This window comes from Penicillium angulare, assembly GCF_028827245.1.
Source record: "Penicillium angulare strain IBT 27051 chromosome Unknown utg000004l_segment0_segment0, whole genome shotgun sequence".
Classification (NCBI taxonomy): Eukaryota; Fungi; Ascomycota; class Eurotiomycetes; order Eurotiales; family Aspergillaceae; genus Penicillium; species Penicillium angulare.
In genome coordinates, this window is record NW_026623163.1 from 8,238,667 (window position 1) to 8,255,971 (window position 17,305).

A 17,305-nucleotide genomic window follows, 5' to 3' on the forward strand; every position below is an offset into this window, starting at 1 on the left:
CCAACCCCTGTACTACCCGCCGTGTCAAGAACCCTCTCGCAAGAAGTTCACACGCACACGATGGTGGATTCGCCTAGGATTCTGCGGCCACGCCCGCGCCGCCCCTTTGAGATCTCTCCATCTGCCGATTCATCTGGACCCCCTACACCCGCCGAGACTTCCACTCCTGACCTCCTCAGCCCCAACGCCCATAATCAGGATGCTGGCTCAGCTTCCACGAGCGTGAGCCGAACGGGATCGATCCTGAATCTGACCTCTTCAACCCTTTACGGTATCTACAAACCCACCGCCTTCGATGGTCTCCGCGACGAATCGAGCCCCTGGGGTACAGAAGCCAATTCTCCAGCCTCGGAGTATCCTCCCGAGCCGTCGCAGCGTGCCGCATTGAAATCAGCGATTGAACCGCGACCATTTGCATTGCGACGGACACGCTCAAGACTCAGCCATGGACTGTTTCGAGGTGTGATCCTACCACAGGCGCTGAGCAGTGCGTTGCTGTTCGGATTTGGAATTGTGTATGGAGTGATCACCGTCCACCTGCATGATAACCATTGGATTACGCCGGTCAAGCTTGAAAACATCCATTACTACGATTCATGGCAGTACTTGGGCTTCTGGGGGTTGACGGGTATTGCGCTAGGCAATGTGCTTCCCTGGTTAGATCGCTGGCGCGATTCTGAGTCTGTACGGGAGGAGGAACAGAAACATGCGAGGGATGACGAGGACAACGAGGAACGAACTCCTTCATGGGTTGCAGTTGCTCGCAGTGTGGGCGCATTTGTCGGCATTGCTTTTGCTATGGTAAGTCAGCCAGTACAGGATTTGTCTTGTTTATTTTTTTTCTCCTCTATCCAGCCGCGTGGATACTGATATTTTTTCCCTCCCAATTTAGCGCCGACTCCCCTGGCAATCTACAACACAGGCTTCCCTCACTCTCGCCCTCGCCAATCCTGTTCTGTGGTACTTGATCGACCGCACCCAGACTGGTTTCCTTCTGGCTACAACTGTCGGCATCGCTGGTATGAGCGCAATCCTGGGCTTAAAGCCCGATTTGATCCCAGCATCTACTGGCCCGTCCGTGGGAACCGCTTTCCTCAACGGCACTGGATGGGAGAATGCCATGGGAGCAGATATCACCCAGGAGAGCATCGCCGTTCGCACCTGGGTTGCTAGTGTGATTTTCTGCGCTTGCGTGTGTTTTGGAAATGTTGGCCGCCAGCTCGCATTCGGAGCCAGTGGCAGAGATACCCTGAAGTCTTGAAACAAAACGAGACTGATCTCAATCTTGGCACAAAGGAGCTTGAGTTACTGCGAGGGTTTAAACTCTGCTGTATTCTTCTTATGTGAGGCTCGATGCTATGTAAATGGCTTTATACAGAAAAATTTCTTCACTGGCAAAGTCAAGATAGAATTGTAATAGAAAATAGCTTAGGTTTATATTATATATTATATATATTAAATAAATAATTCCACTCAAACAACGATCAAATTTACACTAAACTCAGATTTTTACAACCCTAAGTCTCATGTTTGGAAAGTTTGTAGAGTCAATCATTGCAATTCCTTCCACTGGGCCCGAAGGTCCGGCAGGTACTGCACCCAAGATCGACACTGTGCATGCACTCGATCTCCGTTCTTTATACGATTTCCATACTTCATGAGACGAGTCTTCGTTGGAACGCTTTTTGAAAGAACGTGTTATTTTGCGTTGTTCATGAAGAAGAAAGAAAAAAGAAGAGGAAAGATGCCCGCGCAAAAGTTCCTTTTGAGCTCGCCCGGTGGTCATGTGACTTAGGACACTTCTAACCTCCACTTACTCAGCCATGGCTATCATTGGTTTATTCTCTATAAGTGGAGACTTGGGCATTTGCACATGAGTTTGTCCATTTTGTCTGGTTTTTTTAGTTGCGTATATTACGTATTCATACGCGGGTACTGTAATTGGTGTCCGATTGCGGCATGCAAAAAAGACCCCGCGGCGGGACAGACTTGTTCCTTTTTTCACTCTCGTTCAGGCTAATATACTCCATTATTGCTTGGATTCAGGTATGTGATATGTGTTCTAAATAATTGATCTTTGGAAGTCTTCAATTGGAGTCTCCTCGAGCTGGACGTGGTTTTGTTAACGTATATCCATTCTTCCAGTGTCGACATAATGTCTCAAAAGTCCGGTAGGCAATCTTGGCCTTGATATCATTCCCCGGATAGAGGGTATGGATTGAATTCAATGCTGATAGCTATTTGATTTATTTCTATACAGCTATCATCTCCGTCTATGACAAGACTGGACTGCTGGACCTGGCCAAGGGTCTGAACCAGCAGAATGTCCGTCTTCTCGCCTCTGGTGGTACTGCTAAGATGATCCGTGAGGCTGGATTCCCCGTTGAGTGAGTTGATACCTGAATTGGACAGACTCCAGCTATGAACTTGAAGATTGTTCAATGCTAACGGGAACACATAGGGATGTCTCTGCTATCACCAACGCCCCCGAGATGCTTGGTGGCCGTGTCAAGACCCTCCACCCTGCCGTCCACGGTGGTATCCTTGCCCGTGACATCGAATCCGACGAGAAGGACCTCGCCGAGCAGAAGATTTCCAAGGTTGACTTCGTCGTCTGCAACCTGTACCCCTTCAAGGAGACCGTCGCCAAGGTCAACGTGACCATCGACGAGGCCGTTGAGGAAATTGATATCGGTGGTGTGACTCTGCTCCGCGCCGCGGCCAAGAACCACAAGCGCGTGACCATTCTGTCTGACCCTACAGACTACCCCGAGTTCCTGAAAGAGCTCGAGGCCGGCCAGATCACCGAGGCCAGCCGCAAGCAGTACGCCCTCAAGGCCTTCGAGCAGACTGCCGACTACGACACTGCCATCTCAGCCTTCTTCCGCAAGGAGTACGCTGGTAACGGTCTTCAGCAGCTCTCTCTGCGCTACGGCACCAACCCCCACCAGAAGCCCGCTGCCGCCTGCATGCCCCAAGGCAAGCTGCCCTTCAAGGTCCTCAATGGCTCCCCCGGCTACGTCAACCTTCTGGATGCCCTCAACGCCTGGCCTCTGGTTAAGGAGCTGAAGCAAGCTCTTGGCTTCCCCGCCGCTGCCAGCTTCAAGCACGTGTCCCCCGCCGGTGCTGCTATCGGTGTTCCTCTCACCGAGAAGGAGCGCAAGGTCTACATGGTCGACGACATCAAGGGCATTGAGAGCTCCGGTCTGGCCCAGGCCTACGCCCGTGCCCGTGGTGCTGACCGTATGTCCAGCTTCGGCGATATCCTCGCCCTGAGCGACATTGTCGACACCCCCACTGCCAAGATTATCTCCCGTGAGGTCTCAGACGGTGTTATCGCCGCTGGCTACGAGCCTGAGGCCCTGGCCATCCTCTCCAAGAAGAAGGGCGGCAAGTACCTTGTTCTCCAGATGGACGAGAACTACACTCCCGCCGCGGAGGAAACCCGCACTCTGTACGGCGTTCAGCTCAGCCAGCACCGCAACGACGTCGTCATCTCTCCTAGCAAGACCTTCAACACCATTATCACCCCCAAGAACCTCTCCGGTCTTCCTGAGGCCGCTCTCCGCGATCTGACCGTCGCCACTATCGCCCTCAAGTACACACAGTCTAACTCTGTCTGCTACGCCCTGAACGGCCAGATCATTGGTCTCGGTGCTGGTCAGCAGAGCCGTATCCACTGCACCCGTCTGGCTGGTGACAAGGCCGATAACTGGTGGATGCGTTTCCACGACCGTGTCATCGGTATCAAGTGGAAGCAGGGCACCAAGCGTGCTGACAAGAGTAACGCCATTGACCTGCTGTGCTCAGGCCAGACTCCCCGCGAAGGAAACGACGCCGAGAAGGCCGAGTACGAGCGTGTCTTTGAGGAGGTTCCTGCTCCTTTCACCCAGGAGGAGCGTGAGGCTTGGTTGCAGAAGCTCGGCGAGGTCGCTGTTTCCTCTGACGCCTTCGTAAGTTTCATAGCTCACTTTTTTTTCTATTGTGTTCTTCTGCTATTACAGTAATGCTAACCGTTCACTTCAGTTCCCCTTCATCGACAACGTTTTCCGTGCTGCCCGCTCCGGTGTCAAGTACATCGCTGCACCTACAGGTAGCCAGAACGATACCCCTGTTTTCGAGACTGCCGAGGAGCTTGGAATTACTTTTGTTCAGCAGGGTACTCGTCTGTTCCACCACTAGAGCTGTTTAGGGTGGAAGTAGGTGTTAGGTCTTCAATATAGTATTTCGGAATCTTGATGACACAAAAGAGACATGGTTTGATGATGGCTTATTATGATATAAAAATTTCACATATATTCAGTTTACACTACCAAGGAGCATGGATAGTAGTGTTAAAATTCTTCATTGTCTTAGCACATGCTGCCTGGCATAAGCCCGGTGCACACAGCTGATACTAAGACCACCGACTAAGACTAGGAAGCCAGATTGGTTGACAGGAGTTGCTGCTCCTAGATAGGGGTGGGGGTTGCTAGCTGCCCTCAGCTCTCGCCCCACATCACTCAGTGTTGATGACTTGATGATTGTCAATAATGTTAACTCAAAAGACACCCAGTCCAACCCAGTCCAACCCAGTCCAACCGAAAATCTCTCTAGGAGCACATCGACATACCTCCAACACTGCCCATGCATCGGCATCGAAAATGATCACACGCTCTCTTTCTAACTTGTTGAGAAATAGGATGTTTTGCTCTTGGCAGTCGGAGTCGTTAGGTGGGTTTTCATACCACCTTTTCACGATTTTTTTTCGAAGTCCTGAGCTGCAAGAGTAGTATCAGATTCAAAAACTTCGGGTTATCGGCGGTCTGGAATAGCCTCGCTTACCTAGACATGGAGGTATCCCTAGGCACCTCGAGACGCCTCCAACTGTACCCAAGTACCAACGTCGAAGAAAACCAGGCTCTTGACCTCCAACTGATTTAGTCAGTGGGTGACCCATATTTGGCGATCAGCTGCATCAGTGGGGTGAGAGGCGGCATTTTCAATGATTCTATTGTAGTTCTCGTTCGGATACATGAGAAAGTCCACTTCCCAATACTGGCAGCCCCTCACTGAATAGGATGGGTATCCTTCAGTTATTCTGAGTATTTCCCAGTAATCCGAGTCTAGGAACTCCCCAGCCGGTATTGTGCGCTCCATCAGTGAGCTAATGCCAGGATTCTCACCTTGACCATCCTCGATACTGAACGAAGACGCTAGGCTATTGGGCTGTTCGACAATGTTGACCTGCTGGCAAACGTCGCAGGATGATCGAAGCGATACTGCCCAGTGTCGTCTGCCACCAGGGTGTTCATTCGATGGCGCATACATGATGACATCGACTTGCCCCATGATAAGACCTGTACCTATAATAGAAGAAAGTAAGAAGGTTAGGGTTTTAGGGTGAAGAAAAGGGAAAGAAATGATGAAGATGAAGAGGATAAAGGGGAGGAAAAAGCTGTGGCCTAAAATGATTCATTCACTTCGCATCATGTCGCATCCCTTCACTTCACTTCCCCATAAGGCAGCAGAAAGTCAGTTCTTCGTGAGGATTTCATGGGAGCGGCATGAGGGGCGGCTAAGCGTCCAGGTGATCGCCTGGTTTTGGAAAGATGAGATTCTCCAAGGCTAATAGGGAAGTTTCTGCTACAGGATTGAATTTCCGGCATCGACGTAGACTTTGCGCTTTGTCGATAATTTTGAATAGAAAGAAGCGAGAAGACGCAACTTGAAAACAAAGATAGCAAGTTGGTATAATCAATAAGATGATATCTTACCTCAGGCGCGAGGTTGCAATTCAAAGTAAATAGTAGAGGAAAGTTAAGTGATAAGGACGATTGAATAATCAAATATGGTTATGATGAGAGTGAATGCTGTCGTAGAATAAGAAAGAATTGAATTCCGGGACTAATGAAAATGGTTGAAGACCCAGAGTCTAACTGATACTATAGACTGGTGATATAAGAAAGTAATAAATTAGATAAGAGGATGTCACCTTTATTGAGAGTCAATACTTACTACAACACCTATTTAAACGAATGTATTCTTGAAGGGGGTATCAATTGATAAATAAATAAGGCACTATTAATGTTTGATTAACTAAAATATCATAGAAATACATATATGTAGTCTATTTGGAAGGTCAACTTGGTCACTACCTAGCTGCCTGTTCTGTCTTGGGTGGCCTATTAGGTCGCTATTGGCAGGATCCCATATAACAATAGTATATATTATGTATCAATTATACGAATTGTTTGTGGCCTTATATTAGATAATAGATACTGCCAAGTACTTCAATTGTGGTGTTAAATACCTAGGTAGTCATGTAATGGCCAGATTGCATGAGGGGAGCCCCGGAAAGACAAGCATAGGAAAGTCACTCGGTTTGGCAGAGCGTTGGGCTTGTCTGGCGCTTTATAGAATTAAGAATATACCGCAACTCAAAATCATCAGACGTAGCAGCGAGATTGAATGAATCTTGATCTAGTGTGGATATCAGCCGGCCTATACCTGAGACTATCGATCGAATGCGAGTAGATACACTAAGGCCCTTTGCGCCAACCGAGACGAAGGATGTATGTATCGGACTGGATAGTGGATACCCCGTCGACAAATGTCTTCGGAATTAGAAGTAAAATTTATCCCCATATAGATATGGAAATTGACGGAAATTGGAATTCCCTTACCCAGAAATGCATCTGGAGGTTTTACTTGTGAAAAGTTTGTATATGCTGGTTTTTCGCGTCTTGTGGGAGATCCGATTAGATTAGGAGTTAAGTAGTGTATGTACCATATATAACTAATTATATATAGCACAAGTGGCCATGCGATATGCCAATAATAATTCCATCGATAACTTTTCTTCAACCAGCCTTGGTGTAGACGGAGGTGTTGGTGACAGCTTCAGCTGGGAGCCACTGTCCAGCGACGGTGTTCTTGTAAGTGAGCTGGGCAAGGGTGAAAGTGTGGAGTTCAGAAACGAGAACAGTGTTGTCCAGAGGAACAACACGGTGCACCTTAGCATTCTGAGTAAGCATGGAGATGTACTCCTCCTCGGCAAGGGCGGAAAGGGAGTCGTCAAAGGTGACGCGGACCAGCGCATCGGGAGAATCGTTGCTAAGTAGAGAGGTGGACAGGAGCCACAGGGCTGGGCCACCGTCGGTGGTCGAAGCATCGGCGATGTGCAGGAGACCAGCATTGACACCGAGCATGGGGTGCTTAAGGGTGAAGAAGTTCATCTCGCCAGAGGCTCCGATGTGGCCGAAAGTGCCGGTACCACCAGTGGCGTTTCCAGCAAGAGTGAACCAGACACCGCTCAGGGGACCGGTGGCACTGATCATTCCGACGGCGGTGTTGCCAACGCTGGCAGGGACGTGCATCTGCTTAGTCTCGCTGCTGGTGACATTGATGCGCATGATGGACGAGTCGGTGTCCTGGGTGACGTAGATCAAGCCGGTGGTGGGCTCCTCCTTGATGAAGACGGGGCTGTTGAGGGCCTCGTACAGCTTGTAGTCGGTAGAGTTGCGGATGCTGGCAGAGAAGACGTAGTACTTGCCAGTCTGCTCAGAGGCAACCTTCAGACCAGCCCAGATGCGGTTACCAATCTCGAAGACGCAGTGGGGGCCGTTGCCAGGCTGGGGGATATCGATGGTCTTCAGGATGTGAGGAACAGACGAGAGGTTCTTGCCGGGGTCGACGAGGAGCAGCTTGTTTTCTCTTTGCAGAGAAAGCCACATCTTGCCGGGGTAGACGGTGGATGGCCACACACCGTGCAGCTGGGAGCTACTGTTCATTCCCATAGGGAAGGAGTGGAAAGCAATGGGCTCCTCGGTCTTGGGGTCGAGCTGGATCTTGATGAGCTCGCTGTCGGACATCTGCGTCAGCAGGACGAAGCTGGAGTTTGGCACGCGTGCGAACTCGTGTGTCTCAGTAGCGACCGGCATCTGATACTCAGTGAGGCGACGGCTCATGAGCGCTCTGGAAGAGTTCTGGTAGCTTGACGCCATGGTGGTGCTGGCGCCGAGTGCCAGCGCGACAACAAATGACTTGCACGTATTGAACAACATCTTGGAAGCTTCCGAGCTATTAAGCTTTTTACCTTTCGGCTGGACTCGAGATTCGGCACATGGGCGACAGACAGGGCCCTTTTAATAGACTCCCGCTCGATCATTCTTCAGCTCCATACCTGGCGCTAGTAGGTTTACATTCCAAATCGCATTATTACGGCTGAAAATGCTGAAAACCCCTAGTATCTTGGCAGTAAGATTTTCGATACAACTTCCGCATTACCAGACCACTAGGGCCTAAAAGCCTAGACTAAAGAAGGCGTTCGCTGAATCGTGGTACAGATTCAGGGTCCCTGCACTGAAGCTGACGATCTGCACTACACTAAGTGGAGAAGGGCTTCGCTGTGTACTGATCTAGCTGTAATATATTTACAATAGTGGTAATAATCCCCAAATCGCCCAACAAGTCTGTGTTACACTCTGTAATATTTCAATATTACCAGTCTAGTGGCTTGAGACCAAATGGAAAAAGAAAATAATCGGCGAAGCTCTTTTGACAAACAAGCCACCATATAATTATAGGCTTTTCTCATTTGAGGGTCCAGAACTGGGCCTAGATCCCAGTTGTACTTTCCATGCATTTGTCGGACTGGGCTGTAGATCGCATATAGTTCAACGTACAGCCAGAAGAGAAATAAGCTTCGAGCAGACGCTTCGGGTCCGGATCGCGCCGTGTCTCGTTAATAGAGTTTATCACATCACCCTGGAACTTCTGGACATCGCATCCCTTGACTCTCTCCATTAGTCCATTTCGCGGTTTGCCGTATTGGCCAGCCATCCGTCCAATCAAGAGTGTGGGGATGTCGGTAAGCCGTGTGAATAAGAGACAGCTGAACTCGTCTTTAAATTGAGCGAGATTCACAGTATTCGAAGAGCTCTGCACAGTCGCCGCATTGCCAGATGAAGCGCTGGCCTAGGGCCACCTCCCTCAGTTGATCTCGGAGTTCAGACGCCTCAGATGAAGTAACGAGAGGTGGAAGTAGACTGAGACGGCGTAGTATAGTGTGAACATCCTTATCCTTGCCGTTTGGGTACTCGATAGCATATGGGTTGACTGTTTTGTCTCTCCAGGATGATGGTGTCCAAGTGTGCTGGGAGGACATAGTGGGTGAACTGCGTTTATTGCCCTTGTCCATTGTTTCGACGGGGTGATAGAAAATAATGCCTTTGTAGAGCCTGCTCCAGATTTTTACCAAGGCAGAGGTCGAAATTTTAGCCTGCGTTATGCGTTATGTCGTATAAAGCCTAATGATCCTTGACCGCGTAGAAGGTAACCCTGGTTATTTAAGGTAGGTCAGTGGAATGGGTAACGCAGGCAACCCGTACTATTCGTTGATCCGTGTCATCTCGGGACATGTTTTTCAAGATACATTCTACTAGTCGACAAAGACTTTTGTCGATGAATAACTAGATATTCGCTTCTCGGAATTCACCCCAAGAGAGAAACTTGAATTTATATATGCACTACATGCATTTATCGGTCGGTAGTTGTACTGCGGAGTTGCCATATCCCTAGTTGGCATGATGATGCGCTCAAACATTCCGGGTAGCATCTCAACTCGGCTTTCCTGAGACCCGCAGTGGCAGCGTCGATTTGCGCACAATGGTATTGGCGGTGTTGTTACTTGTGCCTGTTTGAGTGGGGAAAACGCTAGCCTGGGTTGTAGCCGCCTGAGCGATAAGAGATTGAAGGCCGAATGTTTGCGCACTGATTATATCTATCTTTTTGGACGGGCCAGGAAGAGTGCTTGAGGTAGGAGTCACGTTCAAGGCAAGAGGCGCGGGAGGCGGATCGATGAGTTACGAGTAGACCTGTGCATGGAATCAAAATCCCATGGGGCCCAAATGCACAGGTCTAGTTACGAGGCTAAAGGGTATCTCTCTAAGTGCAAGTCCTGATAGCTCCCTGTACTGAAGAAACATGGAGACTCATAACCTTATGGGACCTAGCACCTTTCTAATAAGTCCAATACCTGGGATACTGGGGGATTTGTTCGTTATCGCTGTTAATATACACAAAGGTTATACTTCAACCCATTTTATTAATTCGGTCAATATTCATAAACATCGACCTACCCTTGATCAGCGCACGCATGGTTCAGATAATAGCTTGTTTCAATAGGCCGGATATTATATTCTTTCCATCAAAACGATTCCCGGACCCCTCTCAACTAACATTATGGATTTAAACATGCCCTGTGCGAGACTGGAGGTCAATATCGGCCTCTTAACGTCTCATAACCCTGAATCCTGCAGTTGAAAACGGATTTCGGCTTCTGCGCGATACCCCGGACATCCCCTGAACTGTCGGTCAAACCAACCAAATAGTGAGCAATAACTTATCAAACAACAATAAGTCATTCTACAGGCAGTAGAATTTTACGAGAAACAATTGAACTTTTGGAAGCCATGGAACCATCAGAAATAGGCGCTAGCATTTTTCCAGGTGTTACTATGGGGCGTTGGCGGGAATTAGAAAAGCCCGAGGGGAATTCTAAGTCCCGAACGGACATGTCTAGTCTCCCCAGAACTTGAACCTTGGGGTATATAATCTGTACGCAACGACTCCCAGAATTTTGTATTATCTTTAAATTTCACATTGATCAGCTTTTCTTTTCGTCAAGCAATGTTCCGTCAAGCAAATAAGAACTTATTTTGTACAATCAGCCGCTTTAGTCAACGAACTATTCATACCTCCCTCAACGCCGCCCCCAAAAGGTTAACCTCGTCAATGTCTTCATCAAAACCCGCCCCAATTGCCATCGTCGGGGGTGGACCTTGTGGCCTTACATTAGCACGTCTTCTAGAGCGAGCCGGAATAGACTACGTCGTTTTCGAACGCGATGTATCGCCACAGGGGACGGCCAGGTTCCAGGGCGGGACACTAGATCTCTCTGCTGAGGGTGGGCAAGCGGCACTAAATGCCGCAGGCTTATCAGCTGAATTCGAAAAGTTGGCACGATACGAGTCATCAACCATCTTTATACAAGACTGGCAAGGGAAGAATCAACTATCCGAGGGCGGCGGGGAAAGCGATAGACCTGAGATTGATCGCTTGCAGCTGCGTCAGATTTTGCTAGATTCTATTCCTGCGCATCGTGTTCGATGGAACAAGTCCCTGAGCAGTGTTGAGCGTATAAACGCGAAGAAAACCCAAACCCAAAGCAAATCCTCGTCTCCTGCAGATTGGTTGCTGCACTTCAACGATGGTTCTACTGAAAGTGGGTTCCGGCTTATCGTGGGCTCTGACGGAGGATGGAGCAAGCTGCGACAGTTGGTAAGTTTCTAGAACATAATATTATACCTGCTGTGTGTACTTTTAGAGAGAGATTGCTAATTTCTTTTTAGATCACTTCTGCAAAGCCGCAGTACTCAGGTAAAATGTTCATCGAAGGTTGTATCTCTCTGGATAACCCAGAATGGGACGCGGCGTTCAAGATGGTCGGTGCCGGAAACTCGATCGCTATGGGAAATGGCCTATCACTCGCCGTTCAACAAATGTCAGATCGCTCGTACCGTGTGTACATGGGCGTTGAGGCTTCTCCAGAATTCACACGACCTGGCGGAGATGCGGACGTGAATGATATGCCGAAAGCTCGGGAGACGATCAACAGACTATACTCAAACTGGGCTCCGCATCTCCGTGGCTTTGTCGCAGGTGCCGAGGGACCCTGGAGACCCTGGCTTCTTCACCGAATGAATCAGGAGATCTACTTGCCCGACGCTCTTCGAAATGATGGCAAGGTAGATGAGAAGTCTTGGACACGTACACCGGGTGTTGTGCTGCTTGGAGATGCGGCACATGTGACGACACCTAATGGCGAGGGCGTCAACGATGCTATGAATGATGCTAAGTTGTTATTTGAGCATATTACTGCCGAGTTAGCCAACGATGCTGGTCAGGTATATGATGCGGAGATTGATTCCGCTACCTTGGAGCGAGCTATTGTTGCATACGAGGGGCAAATGCGACCTCACGCATACGAGATGATTCAAGACAGTATCAATTTTGAAGATATGATGTACAAAGAGGATGGTCCCCAAAGGATGCAGGTTTTGTTCCATTCGAAGGAGGAACAAAATGAGGCTTCAAAGAAGCATTGATCACCAGATTCTTGTTGCTGAATCTAAAATTTTCAAATGCGAAGTTTTGTATTATATCATAATAGATAGTACCTTGAAGTTTATATAAAAACTACTCTAGATTTCACTAAATTTTGCTTTGTGATATTATTCTACTTTCAAAGATTTTGTAGACACCTCCGTATCAGGTATAGTATTTCAGTCTTTCTGAATAATGATTCTCAAAATTGCTGAATCATGATGTTAGTAATTGCACAAACAATTTCTTGGTCTATATAAGCACTTCATAAGCCTCTCTCCCTCTTAGTATTTTACATCCTTCCACAGAATACATATCATCCATCCTGGGCAAATCCCAACTATCATTTTTCATCAACCATTTGTATTAGACACCATGGCCCGACCAGACTTCAAACCCAATGACTCCCCCGAGCACCAAATCGATAAAAGAGACATCGATGATGAAGTTGACCGACTTCAGGATTCTATCGAGCGTCTAAATATCAAAGTTCTTCGCACAAAACGAGATCTGGAACGCATGCGCATCAGCAAGAAGCGTAAGATCGAAACATGTAACTCAAGGATCGCCATACTGCAGAACTATCTCACCAACCTATCGGAGCAACAGAACCCGCCTCCCCGAACAGAGCAACCTGCTACCTCCGAGCAAGTCAACAGAGTCAAGAAAGATGAAGATGATGATGCGGAGGAAGACGAAGAAGGACAACTTCTGGTCCACCCCAATCGGAATGTCCAGGACGACCAAAAACCAGTAGATTGGCAAATGGAAAGACATCGCCAATGGGCAAACAAAAACATTGTGTGGGGGGATCTCTATAGGATACTCGATGTTCGTACTGCTGCTCAGATGAATGCTGGTGATCCACGCGGTCAGGGTAATTTGAAACTCAATCCGATCTACTGTCGCGTGGATCCAGGTAGTTACAGATGGGGACAACCTGCTGAAGCCCTCCTCCATCATGCTAGGGCAGCATACAAAGATCCAAATAGCTGGATTCTGCTTGATAAGTCAAGAAATCTACTCATTGCCATGGAGAATTGGTTTTTTAGTCTTTCGAAGGAAGAGAGGGAACAACTTCCGGAAAGTGCAAACGACTGGGATGGGATGGCGGATGAAACTATTAGGAAGTGGAACGAGGCCCTGCAGACTGGTGAATTGAAGTGAGACTTATTATTGTTGGTGTCGAAATTGTTTTTATAAAAGGCTACCTGCTAACAAGTTTTGAATAGTGCATCCTGCTCGTCGAGCACCCTTCGTGATCCAGTTTGGGACCCCGTGATTTGGGAATCGGCCGAGGATTGGGAGAACTTTTTAGAGGATCCTCCCTTGGATTCCACTCTTTTTGAGTCGGGTTAGTTGGTTTGTTGATTATTATTATTATTATTTTTTTTTTGCTTGGCGGCTGTGCCGAGTGTAGGTCTGAGTGTAGGTCTGTAGTCGGTCCATCTTGAGATGATGATTGCTCTTTGATGTTCGTTGTCCTGAACCAATTGAATGTGCTTGATTCGAAAATTGGAACTAGCTTTCGTTACCTTTTGAGGAGCTTCTGCTTAAAGTCTATTGCTTCGAAAACAGCACTTGACCCCATAACTCGTCAATCATTCTCAAATATAAATTGGATTCAGTCCATCTAGTACCTACCGCCAAAAGAAGGGCCCTCGATATAGCCTAAACCTCTTTAGGCTGCCTTATACAACCTTGGAGGTGCATAGATATATAACGTAATCCACTACCGAGCCGCCAGAACCACCGAGCCGCCAGGCTAACACGAAACGCGTTAATTAATTAGACCTTCCTTCTTCAACCACCTACTATACCACCAATTCGCACCCAAAATAGTCAAAAATTAACAGAACAAGAGGGACGGATATTACTAGCTATTCAGGCTATTAAGAAACAAGAACAGCTCTCTATTAGTGTAGTAGCACACTATTTCAACATACCTTATACAACTCTCTGCGATCGACTATACAGCCACCAAAACCGACGCAAAACACATACAAACGGTTATAAATTGACTGAAATTGAGGAAGAATCGCTTCAAAAATAGATACTTTCTATAGATAATTGTAGAGCAGCCCCTTAGTCTACTACTATACAAGAAATAGTAAATCTACTACTATTAATATATAGATCAACCCCAGTTCAAACAGTTAACGAAAATTAGATTAATAAATATATAAAAAGACACCTATAGCTTTCAACCCGATTCTCTAGATACTATAATTATAAGCGTATGAAATATAAAGATACAAAGATTATTTAAGAATAGTTTAATCTTATTCAAAAATCAATCCTTAAAAATAGTATTAACCTAGATAATATCTATAACTTCAATAAGATTAGTTTTATAATAAGCTTAATTATAATTATAAGGATTATAATAAAAGCCGAATACTATAGTTAGAGAGTACTTTTATAACCTAGAAATCACTAATAAATAACTATAATTAAGTATATAAATACATCGGGATAGGTACTTTCTCTATATATTATTTTTAAGAGTAAAGTCTATATTAAAGATTAGAATAATAGTCTTCTAAGGGATTAGTAACTTAAAGTTAGTCTAAATAGATAGACCTCTAATAAAATTAGACTTCACTAGCTTAAAAAAGTCTTTATTCCTTTAACTTTTCTTTATATAAAAGGGAAATATTAATTTTTAATCCTTAATAGTCACAGAAGTTATTTAACTCTAAAGTTTAATAAACTTTATAGTAAAAATAATATAATTCTAATTTGTATACTAGCATATTCCTTATACCTTTTATAACCTCTTGATGTTGGATATTTTATAGTTTTAAAATATTCGTACAGTCGACTTATCGAGAATCAAATATAGATTAGGATTAATTATATCAATAAATTTGATTTTCTCGAAGTTTATCCTTCTACTTAAGATAAAGTATTTAAATTGGAGATAATTAAAAATAGCTTTATAGTAGCTAGTTTAGTCCTATTTAACCCTAATTAAGTTATTTTAAAGCTTAATATTTAACTTTGAACACCTACTCCCCCCTTAAGCCAAGGTAGTAAGTAAAAGCCAAAAATACCTTTAAACTATATCTAATTACAAAAGTAAGCATCTTCGATTAAAGTACTACTAAAACAACGCTCACAGAGCCCACCAAGTCCACTAAATTCTATACTCAACCAGATCTTAAAAGCTTACTAAATTAATATACAATCAAATACTTTTCTCAAGAAAGAAATAAGCGATTTACACGCTAGAATAGAGAAGAAGAAGTAAAAAAGGACTAGATCTAGGCAGCAGATACCACGTGAAACAAGCCTATCAGTTGCAGAGCTTCAAGACTTTATTGATCTATTGACTATACCCCCAGTAGTACAAGGAGTAAGGCGGGCCCAGAGGCCACAACTACCTTTGCAACCACGTACAAGAGCCTTACCAAAGTGTGGATTATATAGGAATAAGGGACATAAAAGAAACGCATGTCCAAATAGAGCTATATAGGTTATAATATCAATGAATTAATATTTTAGTTGATATAATTGCGTTTAAATCTATTAGGTATAGATTGCCTAGCGGCTCGGTGGTTCTGGCGGCTCAGTAGTGGATTACGTTACATAGAGGGCACAACGAACCAGCTTAGTCAAGCATAAGAAATGCATAAAATTTGCTTCCACGGGTCCCGGATCGACACAGAGTCCCTTAAGGCTGAGCATAAATCAGCAAATTTTTTTGGATCTACAATCGGAGTCGGATTGCCGTGCTGCCGTTTGCCCCACATTAAAAGGTTTTGTATGTGAGTCACCGGACTTCTTCCTCGGCGATTTTTCAATGCCCGAAAGTCGGCAGAAGCTTGACGATTTCGCAGCTTGTTTTGCACGGACGCGGGGCCATGGAGATAGGCGCGAAGGGAAAAGTCCGCGAGAATAAGGTTGTTTGACTCACGGGCAAGCACATGAGATTACGAACTGGAACGACAGATCTGGGAGACGGAATCGGAATGGGTCGGATATAATGGCGTTGCCGTTCTTCCGCTTATCTAATCGGTATTTTCCGCCCAGTGCCGCTCCACACTATGGTGCATGAACGCCTGGAATTTGTCGACGCTCATATGAGGATGAATAGTTTGCCTATTTACTAAGAAATTCACTTCAGTCCGGGTCCAGAATATTCTAAATAGTTCGATCTGCAATAAATAGACCTTCGGAGAGCGCAATTGCGTGCATAGGCAGGTTTTCCTATAGAACCAGACGTTGCAATGCGTGAACGACTATAAAGTTTGTGAAACGCTTTTGCAGTTTTTGTAAGTCAACTGGATCAAGATGTGCGATACAATACTAATTTCATGCGTGATGGTAAGAAAGCAATCACTTGATGCAGTCTGGCGACTGCTAGGAGAAGCGTGATCAGTTCATTAGCTACATCTGAATGCGTGGCGGGTAGACTTGCTCATGCAAACCAGGGATATGATAAAGCATGCAAGATCCAGCGTCATGCTCCTTCTTGAATGTATAGATAGAACGTTTTGATGTGGTTGGGAGCAAGTGATGTTATCTCAAATGGCAGAAACTAAAGATACCCGAATTGATGACCCAACCCGATGGGTATCTCGAAGTGTATCTACTTGTATGTCTACTGGACATTGAACCTTTCTACCGCATATGGTTCTAGATTGTTGAATAAACAGAAAATATACATCAGTTACCAATTAAAATTAAAGACGCGTCCGTCTGTACACTACGCTCCCAATCGGAGAACTCAATTGACAATCTCAATGATGACATTACTTTATACACAAGCCCTAGACTACAATGCCTATGTCCAATAAGAAGTAGATTCAACCGCAATCCAGCCACATGTAAACTATCGTCTTGGCCATGAACCCCGTTGGCTGAGCGAAAGTACTCTTGATGTCATCGACGTTAAATAGTGGGTCGGGGTTCGGCCACATTGACAGGAAAGGCCGAGCGCCACGGAGCCTCACAAGGAGATTGATCTCTGACTAACATGACTAACTCCGGGCATCCGAGATCACCCTCAGGAATCTACTTGAACGTGGCTTTAGATCTAAGGTCTCGATGCCTCAAATCTTTGGTTTTGGGATTTGGCCAGAACAGACTATCGGCTGATCCTGTTCAAATTGTGTTTCTGACCCTTGGCTAATTTAAATCTTCTCATCATTTC

General features: G+C 46.0%; 8 protein-coding genes across 8 annotated transcripts; 4 read left to right on the top strand and 4 right to left on the bottom strand.

Moving 5' to 3' along the window:
* Positions 1-60: 60 nt before the first annotated feature.
* Positions 61-1,261, top strand: N7478_006986 (INSIG family protein; the record flags this gene model as incomplete). Its single annotated transcript, XM_056923200.1, has 2 exons — positions 61-801; positions 893-1,261. 2 exons carry the CDS (start codon positions 61-63, stop codon positions 1,259-1,261), a joined length of 1,110 nt encoding a protein of 369 aa, XP_056781237.1.
* An 894-nt stretch (positions 1,262-2,155) lies between these two features.
* N7478_006987 (phosphoribosylaminoimidazolecarboxamide formyltransferase/IMP cyclohydrolase) lies at positions 2,156-4,182 on the top strand (the record flags this gene model as incomplete). Its single annotated transcript, XM_056923201.1, has 4 exons — positions 2,156-2,171; positions 2,261-2,387; positions 2,462-3,953; positions 4,027-4,182. 4 exons carry the CDS (start codon positions 2,156-2,158, stop codon positions 4,180-4,182), a joined length of 1,791 nt encoding a protein of 596 aa, XP_056781238.1.
* Positions 4,183-4,344: 162 nt separating this feature from the next.
* N7478_006988 (uncharacterized protein) lies at positions 4,345-4,832 on the bottom strand (the record flags this gene model as incomplete). The annotated part of the gene is made up of 3 exons (XM_056923202.1): positions 4,345-4,515; positions 4,613-4,760; positions 4,825-4,832. The coding sequence occupies 3 exons, from the start codon at positions 4,830-4,832 to the stop codon at positions 4,345-4,347; spliced, it is 327 nt and encodes a 108-aa protein (XP_056781239.1).
* Positions 4,833-4,923: 91 nt separating this feature from the next.
* On the bottom strand, positions 4,924-5,310 carry N7478_006989 (uncharacterized protein; the record flags this gene model as incomplete). Its single annotated transcript, XM_056923203.1, has 1 exon — positions 4,924-5,310. The coding sequence occupies one exon, from the start codon at positions 5,308-5,310 to the stop codon at positions 4,924-4,926; it is 387 nt and encodes a 128-aa protein (XP_056781240.1).
* A 1,532-nt stretch (positions 5,311-6,842) lies between these two features.
* Positions 6,843-8,045, bottom strand: N7478_006990 (uncharacterized protein; the record flags this gene model as incomplete). The annotated part of the gene is made up of 1 exon (XM_056923204.1): positions 6,843-8,045. The coding sequence occupies one exon, from the start codon at positions 8,043-8,045 to the stop codon at positions 6,843-6,845; it is 1,203 nt and encodes a 400-aa protein (XP_056781241.1).
* A 553-nt stretch (positions 8,046-8,598) lies between these two features.
* N7478_006991 (Phospho-2-dehydro-3-deoxyheptonate aldolase) lies at positions 8,599-9,148 on the bottom strand (the record flags this gene model as incomplete). The annotated part of the gene is made up of 2 exons (XM_056923205.1): positions 8,599-8,885; positions 8,908-9,148. The coding sequence occupies 2 exons, from the start codon at positions 9,146-9,148 to the stop codon at positions 8,599-8,601; spliced, it is 528 nt and encodes a 175-aa protein (XP_056781242.1).
* A 1,628-nt stretch (positions 9,149-10,776) lies between these two features.
* N7478_006992 (FAD-dependent oxidoreductase) lies at positions 10,777-12,149 on the top strand (the record flags this gene model as incomplete). Its single annotated transcript, XM_056923206.1, has 2 exons — positions 10,777-11,322; positions 11,394-12,149. The coding sequence occupies 2 exons, from the start codon at positions 10,777-10,779 to the stop codon at positions 12,147-12,149; spliced, it is 1,302 nt and encodes a 433-aa protein (XP_056781243.1).
* A 373-nt stretch (positions 12,150-12,522) lies between these two features.
* N7478_006993 (uncharacterized protein) lies at positions 12,523-13,314 on the top strand (the record flags this gene model as incomplete). Its single annotated transcript, XM_056923207.1, has 1 exon — positions 12,523-13,314. The coding sequence occupies one exon, from the start codon at positions 12,523-12,525 to the stop codon at positions 13,312-13,314; it is 792 nt and encodes a 263-aa protein (XP_056781244.1).
* Between the last annotated feature and the right edge of the window lie 3,991 nt (positions 13,315-17,305).